The following is a 25,485-nucleotide window of genomic DNA, read 5'->3' as shown; positions in this document are numbered from 1 at the left end:
GATTTAGAGTGTGTTAATTAGTATAATAAATTACTAGAATTGCGCATCATGCATTATAATGAGAACACAACTATTTCTGGGCTTAAAAGATACAAGAACTAAATCAGTGTTGAACAATCTATCTCAAAAGGAGGACAACGTGGCCCCCCATGTGCTACTTAAAGAAATAATTCACACAAAAATTCATCATTTACTCACCCTCTTGCCATCCCAGATTTGTATGACTTTCTTTCTTCAGATTACAAATTAAGATTTTCAGAAGAATATTTCAGCTCTGTAGGTCTATACAATTTAAGTGAATGGTGACCAGAACTATGAAGCTCCAAAAGGCACATAAAGGCAGCATAAAAGTAATCCATAATCTGGTGGTTTAATCCATGACTTCAGAATTTATATGACAGGTGTGGGTGAGAAAGAGATAAATATTTAAGTCAATGTTTGCTAGAAATTCTTCTCTCTGCTCAGTAGGTGGCGATATGTATGAAGAATGTGAATCACCAAAAACAAAAGAAGATAGTGAAATTTAAATATTGATCGGTTTCTCACCACATCTATCATATCGCTTCAGAAGACATGGATTAAACCACTGGAGGCATTTGGATTAGACTAGTTTTATGCTGATTTATCTGATTTGTGGAGCTTCAATAATTTAGCACTGATTCACTTTCATGAAAAAGAGGCCAAAAGAGCTGAAATTTTCTGTTGATGAAAGAAAGTCATACAGATCCAGGATGGCATGAGGGTGAGTAAATGATGAGAGAATTTTCCTTTTTAAGCGTGATGTACCTGTACCATACATCTTTTCCCATGCCCACTCAACCTCCTCTATTGTGCAGGACATGACGTGCCAAGTGATCCTGCTTATTTAGCATTTATTTGAACATATATTATTCACAACACTTACACTCTGTCGGCATTAAGGGAAATTTAGACCCTACACATAAACTGATTTTAATGTAATTGTTTCATACATTACAATTTAAAATGATGATCAGTGTATTGAAAATAACTTTTTATTTAATGCATACCTCTGGTCACGAAAGACCAGAGGTATGCATTAAAGGGCTGATCTAGATTTCTTTTTTCTTCTTATTTGTCATCGACCCGAATACAAATAAAAATAAAACCAATTCATCAGGTTTATATTTTATACCTTGGTACCAGTGCTGGGTAGATTATTTCTGAATTTTAATCTGATACAGATTACAAATTACATGACTAAAATTGCAGTCAGTAATGTAATTTGAATTACATTTTAAAATAATCTAATTTGACTTTTGAATTTAATCTGATACTGATTACAAATTACATGACTAAAGTTGTGGTTTTCTTTTTTATTTGATGTCACATGTTTGAGTAGGATTAGTTTACAGTGTTGGCATAATGTTGCTTAAATGCATTAAAGAAATTTTAAAGGGATTGTTCACCCAAAAATTAATAATTCTCTCATTATTTACTCACCCTTATGCCAGATTTAAGACGTGTATGACTTTCTTCCTTTTACTTAATACAAACGTAATTTTCCAGAAGAATATCTCAGCTCTGTAGGTCCTTCTATGAATGGTGAATAGTGATCAGGCCTTTGAAGCTCCAAAAAAGGAAATAAAGTCAGTATAAGACTCCAGTGGTTTAATCATTGTCTTCTGAAGCAATTCAGTTGGTTTTGGGTGAGCACAGACTAAAATATAAGTCCTTTTTCACTGTACATCTTGCCATTGAAGTCTCTAGAGACTGCTGTCATCGATGGATGGATCTACAGAGCTGAGATATTCTTCTAAAATCTTATTTTGTGGTCTGCAGAAGAAAGAAAGTCATACACATGTGGGATGGCATGAGGGTGAGTAAATTATGTGAGAATTTTCAGCTTTGGGTGAACTAATCCTTTAATGGTTAAAAAATGTGAGAATTTATATGATTATTTTGTGTGGTTTACTTTCTGCAGGCATTTGCCTGTTTCTGAGTGAAATAAAAAAGGCACTTAAAAAGTTCTTACTCAGGCAATTTTGGCATTACAAATGCCATCAATGTATGGTAACAGAACTGACCAGTTATTTGTGAATTAATATTACAATCCAAATCCTCTTTATCCAGTCTTACACAAAAGCTTTTTTATATATCATTCATTTTTATTTTTAATATGCAAAAATATTTTACTCTTTGGAAATGTTCTACCACTTGTTTGCCCCATTAAAAAAGTGAATAGAACTGTTTAAAGAAGACAATCAAAAACAAGGGCTTCTTTTGTTCAAAACAGTATGCTACCATATCACTTGTACTATATCTGCAATATATATATATATATATATAATGTATACTGTGCATAGTTTTGCCAATTTTAACTGGATTACCTTCTATGTTTATATCTACACAACACAATGCACTTGACCTGACCTTCCATATCCAGTGTGAGTATTTAACCAGAATAGCATCCACAATATAACTGTAAAATAAATGTATTTATTTCTAAGATTATAACTGGACAAAATTAAACATGTATGTAGGTCATGTTACAATAATGTAGCATACTAGTACTGACTGAAACATTGCATATTGTATAGTTTCACATACTATGAAAAACAATAGGCAGTATGCAGTGTCTTCTGTGCAGTACACAATAAGCAACATGCTAGTATTCCATTCCAAGCATAGCCATATACAGCCCACCACTGATCTTTCAAGTATACGGTATATACCTCAACTTCTTGGACTCAAAATTACATTCCTTTATAAAGATTCTTGATGTACATCTACACTACTTTTAAAATAGTTCACTTTGCTCTCTCAATAAGAAGGTACCATAGCTCTTCTTAAAAGCTTTGGATGAGTGTCTCGTATTTGCACACAGAGATATCGATAGCTTCCTGCTGACACATTAATCAGTCTTAAGTATATCATTCCTCTTGTCAAACGTGTTTGATGTATGCCATAGAACCTCTGCACGAGTCCTTCAATAATTATTTAAACTTGAGGTATCCTGTATCTAGGTGTCTCAATTAAACTGCATAGGAACGTGCATCATCTTTTAGATTTGCGGTATATACATGTTAAGTACAGAAACACAAGACCATTATCTTTCCACACAGGTATTGTGGAATCATAGGAAAAGTCCTGAGATGGGACATGGGATCAAGTCCTCTTGATTGTTCATCTACTGTCAAGGGACGTATGGCCAGCTGATGGAGCTTCCCGAAAGCTGCATGTCCCGGATAAGCGTCTCGATGGGCGTCTTACCAACTAGCCGCATGAAGAAGAGCTGAGAGATGAGGTTAGCGGGCACAGCCCTCAGGGCGGGTAGTCGGAGCAGGAGTCGGCCGAAGCGCTGGGGCTGACCCGGATACTGCATGCACTCGTACTCGGCGAGGGCCACCTGAGCTTTCTCCTGCAGGCTTTCAATGTGTGCCGGGTCTGACAGACCACACGCATCTGCAGGAAACACAATTGAGTTTTCAACACAGCTGGAAGAGAGAATCGTTACAGCAAAAGTCATTTGATATAGGAGTTTCCGCTTTTAAAAAAGACAAGCTTTAAAAAGAACAACCCTAAGTTCAAAATGGAATAATAGTTTATACTTTCTGAATACTGCACAGTATATACTGCATACCACCTTCTTCTTTTTAAAAATGTAGCCAGTATTCCCCAATATATGTTTCACACGAATATGCTGATAACCACCAAAAGTCAACATCAGTTTATTACTAATCCAACAATGCAACAAAACCCAGTTTACGTGAGACGTTTGACATCAAAACGATAAAAAAGCTGATCAAAGAGTTAATGTGTTTACATGTACCCAGGGTTGGGGAGTAACGGAATACTTGAAATGGGATTAAGTATTTAAAATACAAAATATAAGTAATTTTGTAAAACCAAATGTATTTTGATAACTGAAGAGATAACTTTGCATTTTATTGTCATTTTTTTTATTTAATATTTAGTCCTTTCAGATGGCAAACATTTATAGTTATAAATTATGTGATCCAAAGTGCATTTGAACAGCGTTGAAACACTTTCTTATGATGTGTTACATTCATGAGCAGACAGAGAAGTAAATTTGAAGTAAGTTTGGACCAGAAGAAATAGAAATAAACCTTGTGTAACTTGTCAGCTTTACACTAAGCTCAAATGCAATTTTTAACCATTTTAAATGCACTTTACCAGGCACGATAAAATTTTTTATCAAGAAAATTCACATTGGATCATAATTTTTTTTTTTTCTAGTAAGACTTTTGATATTAGAGCAAAGATCATATTCTTGATATAAAGTTTTCTTGATAATAAACAATTGAGATTTGATTTATCTTGTTTTAGAAACAACACTGCATAAGATATTTAGGTTTTCAGAGAATGTATTTTGTCTTACTGTACTGGCAAAGTTTTTATAGTCAAACCAAGTGAAACAATCTACCATTGCTGAAGAAGAAATCCAAAGTATTTAGAATACATTACTGACCTTGATTAATCTAACAGAATACGTTACAAATTACATTTTACAGCATGTATTCTGTAATCTGTAGTGGAATGCATTTAAAAAGTAACCCTCCCAACCCTGCATGTAACCCAAAATCAGAGTAATATTCAAAAATAGACCTGTGTCAATTGGTTTTTGCTTAAACCATGACCATACCGCAATAAAAAGAATTCTGCTTTAAGGATTAGTTCACCCAAAAATGAAAATTCAGCCATTGTTATAACCCCATATGACTTTCTTACTTTTTCTTAAAGCAAAGGGAGAAGTTGTGAAAAATATCTAATTTAATACTTTGTAAAAATGTTCACTGACCGTTATTCTCCTGTGCACGTTCATGAGTCTGCATGCAAGCTTTAGAGATTTTTGCACAAGAGCAACAGTAGTTACGAGTACGCATGAAATGGGGCGTTCAAATGAGAACTTTATTCCGCTTCAATAGGACCACCAGCGATATTAACAACAGAAAACACATTGCCCTTCCGGCCGTGGCTTTCTCAGTCACGTGAGTATTCTAATCAAAGGTAGCCAAGGATACGGCTTCTAAAACCAATAAAATCACACCATGTTATTTGAAGTACATGATTGGATAAACTATCCAGTCACAATCACCTATCAATAGATGTCCAGTTAGTGAGCTGATTGAAGAGTCAGTTTGAAAGAGCACTCAGGTGAAATTGCAGCTGGAGAAATATAAAGGTAGCGTACATGTACATGAAGATAGAGGATCTTCAAAAATAATTAAAATTTCTAAAAAAGTAGTCAGACAGAGCATATAAAAGTGAGATGTGAGGTTTGTGGAGCTAGCTTTTCCACTGCCGTGGAGGCCGCTCCAACATCACGCAGCATGTTCATACAAAAAAGCATGTGGATGCTGCTAAAAGTAATTGTGCCACACCAAGTGTTAGCCATTTTTTTTTGTGAAGCAAAGTTCAGAATCTGACAAGGCGCACGCAAGTGAAGGACATTTTTCTTGTCATTCTGTTGTGAATGGCCATAGCTTTGCACATTCATGACCAGAGTCTTGCAGGCCAGGGTAGAGGATATTGTGTTAAATAAACTGCATTTGGGTTCATCACTTCACGTCATCTTAGTCTGCCTGTCACTGCCTCTGTCCAGCAACGTTACAAACAGTCAAGAAGGCAGTGCTTTTTGTTACGTCTTAATTTTGGACTGGACTTCTCTGCATTGTATGATAAACTTTTGAAAGACAAGTGCACACTGAGAAAAATTGCTGCCAGCGAAAAGTACAAGGTTATAACAGTTTCAGATGCGGATGCACCCTCTAATTCGCATTGATCTGCACCTAGGTAAGGATACGTCAATTTCAGTTTTGCTGGGAGGGGGCTGTCCTGTTTTCCACAAGCAGGAACCTGGTCACCCTATATAATCTGCAACAACCGGTGGAGTTCCTGGTGCCCCTCTTGGTTAAGATGGTACTCCCCTAGGTAGTTGGTGCCCAACGTAGGCTGTTTAATATGTATATAGGAAGCAGCGGTACTGGTAGCTACCTTCAGCCTCCTCCATCACACTGTTTGATTGAGGAATTTTGAAAATGGACATTGAAATGCATCAATTATTCCACTACAAACTCGTCAGACATGTTTGCAAGTTCTGTTCTCTGGTTTGTGTGCAGCTATGGTGTGTTTTCTGTTGTTCATATCACTGGTGGTCAAAACAAGTTTTTGGTTGAATCTCACTCATGCTGCGTAACGCCGGGTTCACACATCCCATATCAACAGATGACACAATTTACACTGCAAGCATGAGTCACGAGGTGTCGCATCACAAAAATGTTCCAGAAACAGCAGTGAGTGGATAGTTTAGTCGTTGAGCCTATTTTTGCCACGCGGCTCACACTAAGCTTAGCGGCTCCAGGTGCAGTACATCACTAAAATAATCAGGAGATTATTGAAAAGACACAAAAGCAAATCAAAATTATTCAAACCCATAGCACCCTACAATTTATATGATAGTATAGGACAGTTTCGGCATTGAGCCTATTATTGCCATGAGGCTCACGCTGAGCTCAGTGGCTCTGGGTGCAGTACAACACTAAAATAATCAGGAAATTTACCAATCACAATCAAGTGTGTTGATAAATATGAAGTGCATGTGACTGCCCACTGTTGTCCTTGAAGTAGTAATAACCTCAGCTTATTATGACCATATTAAAGAAAAAAATTTGGTGCTGCTGTTTCTCACGGAAGAGACACGGCATATGTGAACGTCCAACGTGACCGGCCCACTCGCGCCTCGCTCACGGAGGAAGCGTGATCCCGGCGTAACTACCGTTGCTCTTCTGCAAAGAGTTCTAAAGCTTGCGTGCAGACTCATGAACGTGCACAGGAGAATAATGGTCAGTGAACATTTTCACTAAATAATACATAAGATTTTGGATTGTTTCACCCAAAACCTTATCATATGCTTTCATAACAACCATGAGTCTCTTGGAATAATTTATTAGACTTCTGAATTATACGTTTGTGCCCTTTTGAAGCTTGAAGATGTGGTCACCATAAACTGCCATTGTATGACATCATTGAAAACAAAATCTTTTCACAATTTCTTGGTGATAAGAAAAAGAAAGAAAGTCATATGGGGTTATAACAACACAGGGGTGAGTAAACAATGACTGAATTAAATTTTTTGGGTAAACCATCCCTTTAAGGCATTTTCATTCATTTAAGCATTGTCTGCTTATTAAAGGAATAGTTCGGGTTCAGTACAAATTAAGCTCAATTGACCGCATTTGTGGCATGATTTTGATTACCACAAAAAAAACTATTTAAAATTGTCTCTTGCAATGGGGCTGGTTTTTGGAGGGTTTAAATGCAGAAATGTAAAGCTTGTAATTTAATAAAAACACTTAGATATATTCGTCGGTTAAAACATGTATGTTTTGAGCTGTAAAATTTGTACAGTTGTTTTAGGGTTAACGGCATTACATCGTTATGGCAAGGAAGTTATACAATTGGCTATAACTTTACACAGTAAGATATTTTATCACAGTAAAATCATGTTAACATGCATATTGTTTATGTCTTCTGGCTATACTTTTGAAACGGTCAGTATTTTAATGTTTACGAATTGGCCTAATTTTCTTTCATTGTAAGTGCCTCATTGTAACCCTGATTTTTGCTTAGGGTTGGAAATTTTGAGGTACAAAATTTGAAATACATTTTTGTGGTTATCAATATTATGCCAAAAATGCTGTCATTCGGGCATAACTTGTACTGAGCATGAAGTAAAATCAAAGAAAGATTGTTCATTGTTGTCACATGACCATGTTTGCATTTTGCATGTTCAATTCATTAAGTGACATCCAGTTATCATCTTTGGAATAAAAATGGTTACTTTGCATTTTAATGTAAAAAATGTCAAGGATTTGGCAGTCCAGTCACTTTTTACAAATCTGGTAACAACATACCAGAGAACTGTGTATAGTGTTGAAATTGTGCTGCAGTTTTGCATTGAGTATTTCAAAACTCGCCATCACCAAAGTGTTGTTGGTGGTTGCCATGGTGCAGTTTCTATGTTGTTTAGAGTGGTTTTTAGTCTATTGCTACATAGTTGTGAGGGCTAGGGTAAGGTTTAATATCTGTATCACAAATGGTGCAGTATTATTTTAATATTTTGTTTGTTGTGGTGGTTCGAAACTTTCAGGTAAACTTTGTACCAGCTGTTAAACACCTTCTTACTGCCACTGTTTAGTGCAGTCAGTGGGTGTGTCTTGGTGCTTCACCAATTTTCACACCAATATTTTTTCCTGGTTAATTTTTTTCAATTAGGCCTAGTCAAGATCCATCAACAGGTTTCAGCAGGTTGATATGCTTCTTTATTCATGTCTTTGTCTGCAGCCTGTAAGCCATTTACACTTCTGCCAAATTTCTGACACCATAGTATTGATGCCTTTCCTTAAAAAACATGTCTAAAAAAATTACGTGGATTCATCAAATTGATCATAAAATACAATAACAGATGGTTATCGGTGCATATTATGACCACGTATAGCATTCTAGCATTAGCATTAGCGCTAAGACCATATTATCTACTGCATATTACTTTCAATCATCATCAAGTGGTTCAAACAGCTCTATTTACTGATCTCATGTAGACATGACATGTAGTAGTTTATAAAACATTTTAATGTCACATTGGTTAATGTTTTGCATGTAGCCTGTGGACTGGACCATGTGATTGTTATATTTATGTAGCCTGTGGACTGGACCATGTGATTGTTACATTTAAATGCTCCTCCTCTAAACTCCTTCTTTTTAGCTCTGAGCGTAAAACAAAGAACTTCCCTGTGAGCGTATCAGAGCCTTTACAGCTAGGGGTTTGTGTAAATCCCCAACCTTAATTATGAGAAATAAGAGTAGTGATGCTTGCCTTAGCAAACACCAATAATAATATTGACAAAATAATTATTTGGAGAGAATTCCACAGGATGGGACTTTGGGATATCATTTCAATGTACAAGGGGTTCATCACTTACCCGGTGAGAATAGGGCGAGGGCTTTAAGACAGCTGTATTCAGCAGAATCCACCTGTAGTCGCGCAAGTTTGTCCACCTGGTCCTGGAATACCCGCACCTGATCCATGAAGGACACAACACGGTCGGCAGCCATGGGGGAGGAGTGAAAGCCAGCAGCTGCTAACAGAGGGGCAGTGTGGAGGGGCAGAGCAGACTGAGCTGCATTTAGAATGAACAGTTCACTCCAGCTGAGCCTCAAAAGGGCCACCTGCTCTGACACAGGCAGATCAGGGAAGTACGGAATGTTCCGGGCCCACTCTATGGTACTAAATAGCAGCCGGGCTGCCAGCTCACAGATGTTGTCGATGCCCATAATGGAACTGTTGGCCCCGGAAAGCTGCTGGCCACACTGGGCCCCGTAGCGGCTGTTTGGGTAGGGTTCTGCTCTCAGGAGCTGAGAGATCAGTTCAGAAACAGGCTGACCATTGAAGTAATCAGCACCCATGCCTGGAGCTCCTCCACCCTCCCCACCCACTCCAACCATTGAGGCAGGACTGATGCCTGCATGGGAGGGAGGGATACGTCCACGTTGGACTGCTGGAGCCAACAGAGAAGAAGGAACAATCAATATACAGACACAAATATATATGAGATATATATACATTATGATGTAAAATCCATATTTTCTTTAATAATCTGCTCTTTTTCTAGATCACTAATCAGATAAGGAAGTTTATCTCATTGGCCATATTAACATCTTTACATCGAACCAAAGGTCAGATTTTACTTCACTTCTATTGAACAACATTCCCAAATCATGCTGGGATAAATTAACATGACAATGCTGTGTAGGTCATGACAGCTAGAGTGCATGCCATCATTAAAGCCAAAGGGGAACATACCAAATTGTTATGTTGATAATAGAATTTTTAATAGTAAAAAAAACAACTGTATCTGTCAATCACTCGACGTTGTCGATGAGTTGACACTAGGGGTCACTTCTGCGGAGCCCAGACATCTCTGATCTTGAGAAAAGGCTAATGGAAATTGGTGTGTGGAATTTGCACTGCGAGGACATGACCATGGCTACGTTGCGGTCGCGGCTCGCCCTCGTAAGAGCGCAAGCCACCCCAGCGGCTCCCCGACTCGGTCCTTCTACCTATGGATATGAGACTGGGTTGGTTAGGACTGGGGGCAATATAGGGGACCTCAGTGGGAGCCTCTCTGCCGGGTATTCCCCCACGGACCTCCCACTCTCCGTCACGCTGGTATGCTCCAGCGCTGGGGCGAGGTTGCCGGTTCGTTTCACTGCAGACCCGCGATGAGCTGATGATTGCGGCATCGGAGAGAGGGTTTGTCATGTCTGATGCTGAGGATTCAGCTGGACTTCCACCCACGGGTGCGGCGGCTCAGTCGCAGGCCAACGCGGAGCATTCCCCAGGTGGATCAAGAGGGTGCGGTGCACTTGTGCAGAACCATCCGAGGATCCCATCCAGGGCCTGTAGGCTGACGTCGTCCCTGGCGGCTATGGCCTACAGCGCCGCTGGACACGACGTCTCCACCTAGCATGCCATGGCACTCCTGCAGGTGCACCAAGCCAAGGCACTCAGAGAACTACACAAGGGTAGTCCTGACCCGGGTCTAATGCAGGAGCTGCGCTCGGCGACCGACTTCGCCCTCTGGGCAACGAAGGTCACTGCTCGGGCTCTTGGGCAGGCAGTGTCCACCCTGGTGGTCCAGGAGCGGCACCTCTGGCTCAAGCTGGTCGAGTCACGAGAGGCTGACAAGGTGCATTTCCTTGATGCCCCCATCTCCCAGGTTGGGCTGTTTGGTGACACCGTTGGAGATTTCGCCCGGCAGTTCTCAACGGTGAGGAAGCAGACAGAGGCCATACAGCATATCCTGCCCAGGCGCAGCCACAGACCCCCGCACTCTGTCTGCTCGTCGCCCAGGGCATCCCCCTGCGGTGCCAACACCGACACCAGCCCCGTAACAGCCCGCCCGGTCGGGTGGAGAATCCTTGTTTCTTTACAAATTTAATTTCACCGCATGCCCAACAGGCTGCGGTACCCACATTTTAAAAAAAGAGCAATTTCCTCAGCCCCTGAGCTCTATTTCCGGTCTACCCGACCATCGTTATTATGACCGCTGACCACCTGTTCCGGTGCCCTGAAACCGGACCTCCCGCTTCCACACTGTCGGGTTGCAGCCAATCGTCCTGAACCGTGCTCTGCACAGACTCCCTTTCAAGATGCTCACGCAGAAACTAGTGAGCGTCCGGCATCAGGATTGGTTCGCGGCACTAGACCTGAAGGACGCGTACTTCCATGTCTCCATTCTTCCTCGACACAGACCCTTTCTCCAGTTTGCCTTTGAGGGTCAGGCATATCAGTACAAAGCCCTCCCCTTCGGCCTGTCCTTGTCCCCTCGCGCCTTCACGAAAGTCGCAGAGGCAACCCTTGCCACACTAAGGGAAGTGGGTGTCCTCATCCTCAACTATCTCCACAACTGGCTAATCCTAGCTCACTCGCAGGACATGTTGTGAGCAAGCTCGTCCCGGTTCAGAGCATCTAATTTTATTTTTTTTTCAGAGCATCCCGGTTCAGAGCATCTAATAGGTCCCCAGATGCGTCGTGGCCACGTAAGATGCCTCGCAATGGGCATTCAGTCGCCGGCCCTTGGACTGGCCCACGACTGCATTGGCACATCAACTGCTTTGAGTTGCTGGCGGTACTATTTGCCCTGAGGAGGCTATTGTGATCCGGGGCAAGCACGTGTTGCTCCGGACGGACAACACAGCGATGTTGCCGTATATCATCCGCCAAGGCGGCCTACGCTCTCGCCGTATGTCACAACTTGCCCGCCGTCTCCTTTGGAGTCAGCACCGGCTCAAGTCGCTGCGAGCCACTCATATCCCGGACCACCTCAACAGCCTTGTTCCCTCGTGGGACCTCTCCGTGGTCCTTCGGGGAGTTCCCTTCGAGCCCCTTGAGTCAGCAGAGCTAAAGGCGCTCTCTCTGAAGACCGCCCTCCTGACGGCGCACACTTCCATAAAGAGGGTAGGGGACCTGCAGGCGTTCTCTTACTCTCACATCATCCTGAGACCCCGACCGGGCTACGTGCCCAAGGTTCCCACGACCCCTTTTAGGGATCAGGTGGTGAACCTGCAAGCGCTGCCTCAGGAGGAGACAGACCCAGCCTTGGCTTTGCTGTGTCAGGTGCGCACTCTTCGCATCTACTTGGATCGCACGCAGTGCTTTAGAAGCTCCGAACAGGTCTTTGTCTTCTTTGGTGGACAGCGGAAAGGAAGCGCTGTCTCCAAACAGAGGATCGCCCACTGGGTCATCGATGCCATCACTATGGCATACCACGCCCAGCACATGCCGCCCCCTGCTGGCCTACGAACCCATTCTATCGGGTGTTGCGGCTTCTTGGGCGTTGTCCCATGGCGCCTCTCTAGCAGACATATGTAGAGCCGCGGGCTGGGCAACACCTAACACCTTTGCAAGGTTCTATAACCTCAGGGTTGAGCCAGTTTCGTCCTGTGTGTTATCAGGTGACAGAAACAGGTAAGTTGGGGCCAGCTGGCCGGGTGTATCACTTGTGCATAGCGCCTTTCCCCTCCCTTGAGGTGAAGACGTGCGCTCTTTCCCCAGTTGCGTTCACAAGAAGTGTGAACCCTGGACGTTCTTCCTCCCTAGTCTAGCAGCCGTCGAGTCTTCGGAGAGGCTCACTACTGCCACAGTACAGGCTTTACCCAGGCCCTCGTACTGAGGTAAGTGCTCCACATGTGCTGGTTGACCCCCTAGGCAACCCTGTGTGATGTATATTCCGCAAAATGGTTTCCCTGCCGGTAAACCCCGTCTTCCTTGGGCAGAGGGCCCTCTGTCCTTGGTCGCCGTATTTGTAGTAACTCCCCCCCTTGGGTAGGATCCACCATGACGCCTCTCCGGCCGTTATGCTTCTGCTCCTAACTGGTAAAGACTGTGTGTTGTATTCCACCTAACCCCCCCCTCTCGGGGTCAGGTGTGGTCTCCGCGGTGTCCTCCTCTTTGGAGGGACACCCCCCAGCTTGGACCATATATTTGGCCCCCAGCCAAACTATTTCGTAACTTTTTTAGGGGAGAACAATAGAGAGAAGGCCACGGCTGGGCCAGCCAGTCCTTATACTCCTGAGCAGTTAGCTGTTCACCTAGGTGGAGGGGACCGCTTCATGCCTGCTGGTGTGTTGGGGGTAGTTATGCGACGGCTTGCTGCGCTGGCTACGAGGCACACAGAGGTCTGCCCGTCTCGCACCGCCAGTCTGCGTAACTCGGTTCAGATCTTGTGGCGTTTTCCATTGGGACCCCTAGTGTCAACTCATCGACACAACGTTGAGTAAGTGAAAGATAGGGAACGTCTCGGTTACTGACATAACATCCGTTCCCTGATGGATGGAACGAGACGTTGTGTCCCTCCTGCCACAACACTGAACCAACCACTGAAATGGCCAGGTCTTTGGCTCGGCACCTCGTGCGATACTTGATGTGTGTTTGCAGCATCACTCCTTTTATACCTGTATGTCCGGGGGAGTGGCATGCAAATTCCACACGCCAGTTTCCATTGGCCTTTTCTCAAGATCAGAGATGTCTGGGCTTAGTGTCAACTAATCGACACAACGTTTGATGAGTTCCCTCCATCCATAGTAAACGAGACGTTTTTACAAGTGGATCTTTTTTTTTTTTTACAGATAATGTACAGAATATGTACTGTATTTTATATATATATATATATATATATATATATATATATATATATATATATATATATATATATATATAATGTATAATATACTGGTTATAGGTCTATATAATTGTATTGTTCTATTAAATCGTTTGATCTGCTGACAGTGGCATTTTAAAATGAGTCCTGTTGTTACACTGACCTTCTTTCCTCATACCGACCCGGAAGCACTTCTTCAGACGACAGTACTGACACTGGTTACGATGGTGCTGATCGATCTGGCACTCGCGGTTTGATCTGTGAAGAGAGTTTAGTTGTCTGTGACTGAAGAATATAAAGATGACAAGCAATATTTAAGATATCATGTATATAAAGATCATATGCATTCAAACCATCAGCTTGGCATTGAAAGTTGTGAATGTTTCTCTGGCTTGCTTTTTAAAGGTGCTATGATACATGCTGCATTAATGCAAACTAGAATTACTCATTAATCAGCACTGAATGTTATTTAAATTAAAGCATAAGACAACTGTTTAAGGGTGGCATGGAAATTAAGGCAGTTTATTGATGGAGGTTATACAGCATGTGATACTGATGCAGCTGATCTATCTTTTGACCTGTAGGGAAGAGTAGGGTAAGATGAGCCTGGTTATAGGCTCAACGTGAGATTATAAATAATAAATAAACAGATTATAGATAAGAAATTATAGATAAAAATGTATTTGTGTAATGTTATTCATTATATCACTGCAAACATTTAATTGGTCAACTTACCCCCAGATGGCCCATTTTACCCACTGACCAGGAGCATCTTAGACTTAACCTGGGGCAAGTTGACCCAATGGAACAGATTTTCTTTTTTTAAAGACCATTTGTTTGTGGATTTTTGTCACAGACAAATTTTTATAATATCAAATTACAGCAGACACCTTGAAAAGGTAGCTCTTTTCAATGTACCTCTGTCCAAAATCAAGTCTAAAGACATTTTTTTATAATCTTACGTGAATACATAAATGAATCCATGCGTCCATCCATCTTAAACCGCTTATCCGAAGTCGGGTCGCGGGGGCAGCTGCTCCAGCAGGGGGCCCCAAACTTCCCTATCCTGAGCCACATTAACCAACTCTGACTGGGGGACCCCGAGGCGTTCCCAGGCCAGTGTGGAGATGTAATCTCTCCACCTAGTCCTGGGTCTTCCCGAGGCCTCCTCCCAGCTGGACGTGCCTGAAACACCTCCCTAGGGAGGCGGCCAGGGGCATCCTTACCAGATGCCCAAACCACCTCAACTGACTCCTTTCAACGCAAAGGAGCAGCGGCTCTACTCCGAGCTCCTCACAGATGACTGAGCTCCTCACCCTATCTCTAAGGGAGAAGCCCGCCACCCTTCTGAGGAAGCCCATTTCGGCCGCATGTACTCATGACCTAGTTCTTTCGGTCATGACCCAACCTTCATGACCATAGGTGAGGGTAGGAACAAAAATTGACCGGTAGATCGAGAGCTTTGCCTTTCGGCTCAGCTCTCTTTTCGTGACAACGGTGCGATAGAGCGAGTGCAATACCGCCCCCGCTGCCCCGATTCTCCGGCCAACCTCCCGCTCCATTGTCCCCTCACTCGTGAACAAGACCCTGAGGTACTTGAACTCCTTCACTTGGGGCAAAACCTCATTCCCTACCTGGAGTACGCACTCCATTGGTTTCCTGCTGAGAACCATGGCCTCAGATTTAGAGGTGCTAATCCTCATCCCAGCTGCTTCACACTCGACTGCCAAGCGATCCAGTGAGAGCTGAAGGTCACGGACCGATGATGACATGAAGACAACGTCATCTGCAAAAAGCAGCGATGAGATCCCCAGCCCACCGAACCGCACACCTTCCCCACCCCGACTACGCCTCGATATCCTGTCCGTGAATATCACAAACAGGATTGGTGACAAAGCACAGCCTTGGCGGAGACCAACCCCCACATGGAATGAACTCGACTTTGTGCCGAGGACCCGGACACAGCTCTCGCTTTGGACGTACAGGGATTGGATCGCCCTAAGAAGGGCCCCCCCACCCCGTACTCCCGCAGCACCTCCCACAGTCTCTCCCGGGGGACCCAGTCATACGCCTTCTCCAGATCCACAAAACACATGTAGACCGGATGAGCATACTCCCAGGCCCCCTCCAGGATCCTTGCGAGAGTAAAGATCTGGTCCATCGTTCCACGGCCAGGACGAAAACCGCATTGTTCCTCTTCAATCCGAGGTTCGACAATCGGCCGAACCCTCCTCTCCAGCACCTTGGAGTAAGCTTTACCAGGGAGGCTGAGAAGTGTGATACCCCTGTAGTTGGCACACACTCTCTGATCCCCTTTTTGAAGAGGGGAACCACCACCCCGTTCTGCCACTCCTTAGGCACTGTCCCAGATTTCCACGCAATGTTGAAGAGGCGTGTCATCCATGACACCCCTCCACATCCAAAGCTTTCAGCATTTCTGGTCGGATCTCATCAATCCCGGGGCTTTGCCACTGCGGAGTTGTTTGACTACCTCAGTGACCTCCCCAGGGAAATAGAATCTGATCCCCATCATCCTCCGGCTCTGCCTCTACCATAGAGGGCGTGTTGGGATTTAGGAGTTCTTCAAAGTGTTCCTTCCACGCCCAATAACCTCCTTGGTTGAGGTCAACAGCGTCCCATCTTTGCTGTATACAGCTTGAATGGTTCCCGCTTCCCCTCCTAAGGTGGCGGACGGTTTTCCAGAAGCACTTTGGTGCGGACCGAAAGTCCTTCTCCATGGCTTGTCCGAACTTTTCCCACACCCACTGCTTTGCCTCCCTCACGGCCGAGGCCGCAGCCCTTCAGGCCTGTCGGTACCTTGCAACTGCCTCCGGAGACCTCCGGGACAACAAATCCTGGAAGGCCTCTTTCTTCAGTCGGACGGCTTCCTGACCACCAGTGTCCACCACGGTGTTCGAGGGTTACCACCCCTTGCGGCACCTAAAACCTTGAGGCCGCAGCTCTCCACCGCGGCTCGGCAATGGAAGCTTTGAACATTGCCCACTCGGTTCAATGTCCCCAACCTCCGCAGGGATGCCTGAAAAGCTCCGCCGGAGGTGTGAGTTGAAGATCTCGTGGACAGGGACCTCCTCCAAACGTTCCCAGTTCACCCGTACTACTCGCTTGGGCTTCCCAGGTCTTTCCAGAGTCTTTCCCCACCCCTGACCCAACTCACCACCAGATGGTGATCGGTTAACAGCTCTGCCCCTCTCTTTACCCGAAGTGTCCAAAACATATGGCCTCAGATCCGACGACCACGATTACAAAATCGATCATCGACCTTCGGCCTAGGGTGCTCTGGTACCACGCATACACTTATGAGCATCCTTATGTTCGAACATGGTGTTTGTTATAGATAATCCATGACTAGCACAGAAGTCTAATAACAAACATCCACTTGAGTTCAGATCAGGGAGGCCGTTCCTCCCGATCACGCCTTTCCAGGTGTCCCTGTCATTTCCCACGTGTGCGTTGAAGTCACCCAGCATCACTATGGAGTCCCCTACTGGGGCCCTATTCAGGACTCCATTCAGGGTCTCCAAGAAGGCCGAATACTCTGAACTGCTGTTCGGTGCATATGCACAGACAACAGTCAGAGTTTTCTCACACCCTGGGAAACTCCAGAGAAGAATAGAGTCCATCCCCTATCCAGGAGTACGGATCCAGAGCCAAAACTGTGCGTCGATGTAAGCCCCACCAGATCCAACTGGTAACGCTCCACCTCCCTCACTAGTTCCGGCTCCTTCCCCCCCAGTGAGGTGACATTCCACGTCCCCAGGCAAAGCCTTTGCTGCCCGGGTCTGGTCCGTCGAGGCCCACGGCCTTTACTGCCGCCCATATGGCAGCGCACCCGACTCCTGCGGTTCCTCCAATGGGTGGTGGGCCCAAGGGATGTAGAGGGGGGTTCCACGTCGCTTCTTCATGGATTCATAAAATGAATCATAAAATAAAATTACAGATGGTAAACAGTGCATATTATGGCCCCGTAGAGCATTCATTAGCGCCATGAATGCAGAATGTTAAATATGACAAATTACTTATATAGTATTACTTATGACTATTAGAAATTGCATATTATCGTATTACTTTCAATCATCATTAATTGGTTCAAACAAGGCCAGTTATTTGTGGGGGTCTGGGTAGCTCAGTGAGTATTGATGCTGACTACCAACGATGGAGTCGCAAGTTCGAATCCAGGGTGTGCTGAGTGACTCCAGCCAGGTCTCCTAAGCAACCAAATTGGAATGTGTGACAGGGCGGAGGGCGGTGCCGGGTCATGATTCCACACACTCGGCCCCTAATCAGGCTAATCAAGCCTCAGTGAAGGATAAAGGCTGACTGGAAGCTGTAGTGTGACAGACAGAGAGAGAGAGATTTACAGACAGCTGTCCGATACCTGCGTACGTGCGTGTGTGTCTTTTTGGTTGAGTTCTATATTAAACTATTATTTATATTGTCAAGCCGGTTCTCGCCTCCTTCCCGGGTTTCGGCACCAGTGTAAAGGGGTTACAGGGAAAGGAGACGAGAACCGGCTTGACAATATAAATAATAGTTTAATATAGAACTCGACTGAACTAAAAAGACACACACAGGTGTCGGACAGCTGTCCGTAAATCTCTCTCTGTCGCACTGCAGCTTCCATTCTGCCTTTATCCCTCTCTGAGGCTTGATTAGCCTGATTAGGGGCTGGGTGTGCGGAATCACGACCCGGCCCTGCCCACCGCCATGTCACAGCTTGGTTGCTAGGGAGGGTAGAGAAGGTAACCTCCTTGTGGTCGAGATTAGTGGTTCTCGCTCTCAATGGGGTGCGTGGTAATTTGTGCATGGATCATGGTGGGTGGCATGAGCCTCCACATGTGGAGTCTCCGCGGTATAATGCAAAACATGCCACGTGATAAGATACGCAGATTGACTGTCTCAGAAGTGGAGGCAACTGAGACTTGTCATCCGCCACCCGGATGAAGGTGAGTAACCATGCCAGCATGAGGACCTACTAAGTAGTGGGAATTGGGTATTACAAATTGGGAGAAAACTGTATAACAAATAAATAAAAAGGCCAGTTATTTGTGGCTAATGTCACAGACTCTTATTTATAATATAAAATTATAGCAGATACCTTGAAATAAACTTTACCTCTGTCTAATTTTTCCTTGTATAGGAGACAACATACTGTATGTAAAAATCGGCTCATCTTACCCAATTCACCCCATACAGTTTCTCAGTTTGTGCTTTAAACAGAAAGTCCATGCAAATAAGAAAGAAACTGCACCAAATGCTTGTAATTACAAACAAACTTCCCTGTAATCCAAAACACAATCACCATTATTATTTAATGAAAGTGTTATCGTGAACTGTATTAGTGTGTCCCATTGACCTTGTGTCTTAATTAAATAAAGCTCCATATTTTTCAGAATCACTTAAACTAGAACAAAACTGCATTGGTAAACTGACAAGAATATATGACGTATGAAATGTCTACGGCCAGAATAGATTTGCCTCAATAATTGGTTGTTGGGAGAGTTATTTAAAATTCATTGTATTTTCTAACTAAAATTGGACTCAACTGTGTAAACAAAAAGTTATAAGAGGTTAAGTTGACATTCAATAACTGTGGAGAAGCAGTGAGCAGTTTCTCAAACAAAAACTGAACTAACACACTAACAGAAACATCCCTGTTGTTTAAACATAAACCTGAACAAATAATCCATAATGAATACATTTGTATGTGGGGACAGTCCTTCATGAGCTGCCACGCATGAATAGCTCTCCAACGTTTCTCAGGCAAATTATCAGTCACATAACCTTGGCACAAACACAAAGGACACAGTTCTGTTCATTTATTCCTAAAGTTCCCATGGCAGCAGGGCTTATGTTAGATCTGCTGTAAAAGGCCAATTACTGACAGCCTTGTACATTTGTACATTCAGCTGTAAGAGCTGGGATATTTTTGTGGAAGAGGAAATGATAATGGTGCTTATTGCTATCACTGTGGATATTGTTTAAATTTCTATTAGAGCGCAGCGTATTTTTTAACTTATCAAGCTGTAGTGGCCTGACGTGGTCAAATATGACTGTGAACAACAAGGAACTGTTTGAAGGGAATCTTACTAAGCAAGTTGGTTAAAGTGATGACGTTTATAGCAAGCTACCTGAATAATAACACGTCACTGTCATCTCTTGATTACTGAGGTTTGTTTACCACATTAACGCAAAAATGCACATTAAGTATTTACAATGAGATCACGTTCATGCTAAGCATTCGTATCTATATTTGTGTGCTTCTGTAGTGAATGTTTCTGTCCTAATTTGTCTGTCCACACTGCAAGTGAATATGCTATGAGACGCAAAACAATCACAGCCAATCAGAACATATCTGATGTTTAAAAACAGTTATGAGGAGTGGGATTTTGTACTAATAAAATGTGGCTGTGGTTGGGGCTACCCAGCAATACATAACAGAAATAGAAACCAAGTGACTGACAAAATGTCCTGTCACTTGTTGTAACTGGTCAAGAAGACAAACACTCAGACTAACAGAAGAGATCCTCAGTGGCGACAAGATTTTATGCTGCATTCTATTCAACTTGGAAAGTCTGATTTTCCAGCTTGCTACTAGGAAACATGCACTGGAATGCCACTTGAAGTCGGAATTCCAACTTGGAATTGCAGGTGCAGGTGCGTGAAGTCACACAAATATGTCGGCACCCAGGAAGATATAAAAATAATTGATAAACATTAACTTTTATTAAATAGTATCGATAAAAGAATCAACATTGTTCCTGCCTTACATGATATTAAAGCTAACTAACGTTAGCAGAGACACAAGTTCAAAACATGGTAAATTATACTCTTTTAATAATCGCCTGTAGCACAAATGCTTTCCTTACAGAATTGTATATAAATTGGGTTGCTAGGAGACATCTCTGGTGACAGTCACACACCTGCTAAGCTAACGGGAGTGTTACAGTTTTGTTTCCTTAAATGCCATCTTCCAAGCATCTGGCAATGGAATGCATTTATGGTCATAGATCGGAGATATCAAGTAGGAATATCCCACATTCGACTTGAATGGAATGCAGCATTATTGCAGGTCACTGTTGTGCCACGCCTTGTTAGGAAAGAGTGCTATAAAGCTTTAAATAAGCAACTATTTATTTAGTTATTTGTATGTCATCTTGGACTTACACTGACACCTAGGGGCATGGATGCAGCATCATTCAAACACAATTGTTTTCGGTTACTGATGGCATTTTAGAAATTCACTATTCACAGTCAGTCGGGATTAATTTAATCCACAAGTGACAGTGTCCATGTCTTCTGAATCAAATTATAGGTGTGGGTGAGAGATCAATATTTAGGTCTGTTTTGACTATTAATTCCCCTCCCTGGTGTGATGTCCATGAAGAATGTTGACAAAAACAATAAAAAATTACTTAAAGATCGATCGGTTTCTCACCCATACCTATCACATTACTTCAGAAGACATGGATTAAACCATTGGTGTCATATGGATTACTTTTATGCTGCCTTTATGAGCTTTTTGGACCTTCAGATTTCTCACCATCATTCACTTGCATTGTATTGACCTACAGAGCTTAAATGTTCTTCTAAAACCTTTGTTTGTGTTCAGTAGAAGATAGAAAGTCATACACATCTGGGACGGCATGAGGGTGAGTAAATTATAAATTGATTTTTTTCTTCCCTGATGCCACGGGCATATTCCAGGACGACAATGGCAAGATTAATCGGGCTAAAATTTTGAAAGAGTGGTTCAGGGAGCATGAGGAATAATTTTCACACATAAATTGGCCTCCACAAAGTCCTGACCTTAACCCTATTGAAAGTCTTTTGGATTTGCTGGAGAAGAATTTAAGGTGTGATTTGCCTCTCCCATCATCAATACAAGATCTCGGCCAAAAATGTATGCTACTCGTATTACGGAAATAAATGTTGTGACATTGCATAAGCGTGAAGTAATGCCACTACGAATGTGCGCCATAATCTAAGCTAAATGCGGTCCAACAAATGTAAGAGAAAGAAACTTTTCTTTTTGGCCAGGCAGTGTATTAAAGGTGTGTCATTTTTTATATTTAAAAAATTCATTCTATCCCAGTTTAATGTGCATACTAGTCAACTGAAAGTCAGCCATTTAAAGTCATTCGCCATTATGGTGGAATTCTATGAGTGAAATACAGTCAACTCGATGTGCAATCAGGAATTTCGCCTGAATTTCCACACAATGAGGAATTTTGGTGGTGAAGAAAGTTTCCTACACAAATTTTGTGTGGGGTTCAAATTTGGTGACATGTGAATTTGCAGTGTTGACTAATAGGTTTGGCAGTGACCTCTTTGGGGGAAGTGCTTTGTGCATAGATACACTGAATATTTACAAGGGACAAGGAAAACATTCTTCTTCACCTAGAGAATTTTGTTGAGCAAAGCTAAATGCTTTAACTTCCTAAAGAGTGTAAACTCTGTTTTGCCACTTTTGCGTGTGGTATTTCAGCGCAAGAATCTGCATCTTTTTCACTAACCATCAGCAATCAATAATTGCATAATTGCATAATCGTGCTGCATGTTGAATATTTAAATTAAGTCAAAGTCATTCCTGCGAACAAGTGCAACACGCCTTCTTTCTATGTAAGTTAGATTCATTGTAGATTGCGCTTCATTCACAAAAAATTGCCTGCTGTGATTTACAGCTCCCATTTACCGCCAGAAGAAAGCATGTGTTAAAATGTATTTTATTTAAAGAGATGTTTCTGTAAATTTTCTATCGATCATATCAGTAGTAAATTATCAAAAAATTATCAAATGATGGAGCGTTATAAACTGGCATATATCTAGAAGCGCACTTTCATCATGTTAATGTGATAATTCAGGTGTCTGGATCACAGTAGTGGAGTGATGCTGTTCAGTCCTGCCAGAGTATGTCAGATCACGGTGGTCTGCTGCATCCTAAGTAGCACTCAGAATTGCACAGATTTTGTAGGTGTGTTTGCGCCATTGCCTGATCTACACGATTGCTTTAGTGAATCGGGCGATAAACCAGCCCAAATAAATGGTGCCTTTTTTGGCCGCAATTCATTCTTAGGGAATTCTCCCTGTGACTATCAAAACTTGCTCTCTTTATGTGAGTGGTCCGACATGTCACCACCTTGCTCAACGAATGATGTGATTTTTGGGCGGGACTACCAGTTTTCTGAACAATTGCTGATGGTGTGATGGATATATTTGTAAAATGTGTGTTTTCTCACCTGCAGGTGTAGTTGAGATTACGCCTGATGCTCCTTTTAAAGAAACTCTTACACCCCTCGCAGGTGAAAACACCATAGTGTTTCCCGCTAGATTTATCCCCACATACCACACAGTCCATCACACAGGCCTTTTCCTCCTCGCCACCTTCCACGTCGCTGTTCCCTGCCCGGGGCGAGCTACCGTCCTCCTCCCCCCGCAGGTAACCCTTCTCACTGAGTCCATTAGTGCTGCCGTTGGGGTTGGCCCATCCCCCGCTCACCATGGCCATCTCTGTGTACACCGGCAGGAGCTGAGTGTGAAACCTTCCCGCAAAGACAATTCAGAGTCGCCCCAGAGTGAATCTGTTTAAGCTGCAGACAGTAAGCCGAACAAGGACAAACAAGTTTAACAGCACTCTGAAAGTCTGGAAAGCTTACAAAGATGACATGGTTTTGCCACCAAATTTCAGTTCAAAAACCTTTCAGGAAGTGCTCATCCCTGTTATTTTCTTCCCCTGATGATTGTCCTCATACAAAAAAAACCTTCCAAAGATCTCAAGGTCTCTGATTCAATGAGAAGTTCAGAGTTTAGCCAAGAGGAACTTATCTTGCACATTTAACAGGAAACAATAAATTACACATAAACGCACCCAGACTTCGGAAAAAGAAGACGTGCACCTCCATGTGCTACACAGCTTGGAGAAACGGATAAAGACTCCCTCTCAACTAGCAGGCACTGGAAACTGTGACAGCAGGAAAGACTACACCACATGCCCCCTAGTAGCCAACAAGTCAAACCAGTTCTTTCTGTGTGGAGAAACACTGTTTTGTTAACTGGATCTGTTTAGAACATTTGGGGTTATTATAGGTCAATCAAACAGATATGACTCAACCTGCCACTGTAGTTCTTGTTATCTTGTTTTCATTTAGTTTAATACTAAATTGGATCACTTTAATATCTCAGTTGTTTCTAGACAGTGATGAGCTTTAATGGAGTACAAATGGAGACTTTTACTGCAGTCCTTGAAATTTCTCTTGGGAAAAAGATCCCTTGTGGTAATTTCTCATTTGTTGCCTCTTGAGTTTCAGACAATATCCCAACAATGTATGACATCTATGCTACCTACATTGATTTTATAGCTCTATGTTAGCAATTGTCTTTCTAGGGCACAAATATAAACATTTGTTTGCATCTCCAGCTTCACATTAATTTTCTCCTTAATAAAAAGAACCCATTATTGTCTCCTCTAGGCTTTTGAAAAGAGATATCAGTAATGATGCCTGGAATTGCCAATATCAAAATCAACAATCCAAAGTCAAATATCTCAAACAGGTTTATTTACAGCTCTGTTCTCTGTACTCTTGCTCGTACTCTTACTTTCGGATGTCAACAATTGTCTCATTTGTTTATATATTTATTTATATATATCCCCTAAGGGGTTTTAAGAGAAACATCTGAGACAAAGTACATTTTTAAATGAAACAGCTGAGAAGTCCTGAGTCCCCAGAGCAACCTATGAGCAATAAAATGTTCATGTGGACATCTCAACTTTGTATGATGAAATAGGTTAGTTGAAGTCCAAAGAAACTGCATTTAAACTGCTAGTAAATCTTTGCTTTCCGATCAGAAAACATTGGCAAAGCCAAAAACAAAGAATGATATACAGAGCTCAGCCCCTACACTGCTACTCAAGGATCAAAGTTCAAAGGAAGTTCTTTAGTTTCTCTTCCTCAATGTTGTTGTGAACCAGCACATTTTGAACACTCTTTCCACTTAGGTTAGTAAAGTAAAAGTAAAGCAGGAAGCATCAATAATGCATGTTTATGGACGTTACAGTGAGTTCTTCTGTACCTTGATTCATCAGTGCTGTTTCGTCCAGCCGTATGGTCTCCGAGGCTTCAGCATTCCCAGGAATGGACCTGAAGGTCTTTAGATGTCCACGACTCCACATCCCCTACCTTTCTCCATTCATCAGTAATTAATATGAACAATGGTCAGGAGATACATTTGACCTTAGAGCGTCTGTGACTGGCCAACAAGCCTTGCTCTGTTCTCTTCTCTCTCGTTCTAGCTCTCTCTCTCTTTCTCTCTGATTGGTGGAGGGTGAGCAAGCCTGTGTTTGTGTGTTCAAGGATTTGACACTGCTATTCAAGCCCTCTGGTTGCCATGGTGCTACCTGCCTTATAAGGGTAATAGAGTCAAAGAGCAGTGAGTGGGCTGTAGCTGCTCAACACAAACAACCAAGAATGCATTACCACACACACAGTTAACCCTTCAAGGGATGACCATAGGTACACTTATGCATCTAAGGAAGGTCTGGATTAGTTTAAACTAAAGTGAAACATCTGTCTTTATTTACTAACCTTTATATATTTTAAAATCTGTATGACTTCCTTTCTTCCATGAAACACAAAAGGAGACATTTTGAAGAATGTACTGGTTGCACTTTTCCATAGTCATACAATAGCTTTCTGAAAGGAACAGATCATTAAGTGATCCACCCTAGCCCTCCTTGGCACATTCATGAGAGAAGTAGCAATGCCAA

At 42.8% G+C, this 25,485-nt stretch overlaps 1 protein-coding gene across 3 annotated transcripts; it reads right to left on the bottom strand.

Annotated features, from left to right (window-relative positions):
* Positions 1-1,327: 1,327 nt before the first annotated feature.
* Positions 1,328-25,034, bottom strand: nr2f6b (nuclear receptor subfamily 2, group F, member 6b). 3 transcript variants are annotated; one of them, XM_052101817.1, is made up of 6 exons: positions 24,792-25,034; positions 23,590-23,746; positions 22,961-23,311; positions 13,867-13,961; positions 8,964-9,539; positions 1,328-3,423 (listed from the first exon to the last, which is right to left on the bottom strand). In XM_052101817.1, exons 3-6 carry the CDS (start codon positions 23,227-23,229, stop codon positions 3,155-3,157), a joined length of 1,209 nt encoding a protein of 402 aa, XP_051957777.1. In that variant the 5' UTR covers positions 23,230-23,311; positions 23,590-23,746; positions 24,792-25,034; the 3' UTR covers positions 1,328-3,154. The 3 variants fall into 3 exon arrangements, with proteins under 3 accessions (XP_051957777.1, XP_051957776.1, XP_051957778.1); XM_052101816.1 differs by lacking the exon at positions 23,590-23,746; XM_052101818.1 differs by lacking the exon at positions 23,590-23,746 and having other exon boundaries at positions 8,964-9,536.
* Positions 25,035-25,485: the final 451 nt, after the last annotated feature.

This window comes from Xyrauchen texanus, chromosome 32, assembly GCF_025860055.1.
Source record: "Xyrauchen texanus isolate HMW12.3.18 chromosome 32, RBS_HiC_50CHRs, whole genome shotgun sequence".
Classification (NCBI taxonomy): Eukaryota; Metazoa; Chordata; class Actinopteri; order Cypriniformes; family Catostomidae; genus Xyrauchen; species Xyrauchen texanus.
This window is presented reverse-complemented; position numbering and strand designations above follow the sequence as displayed.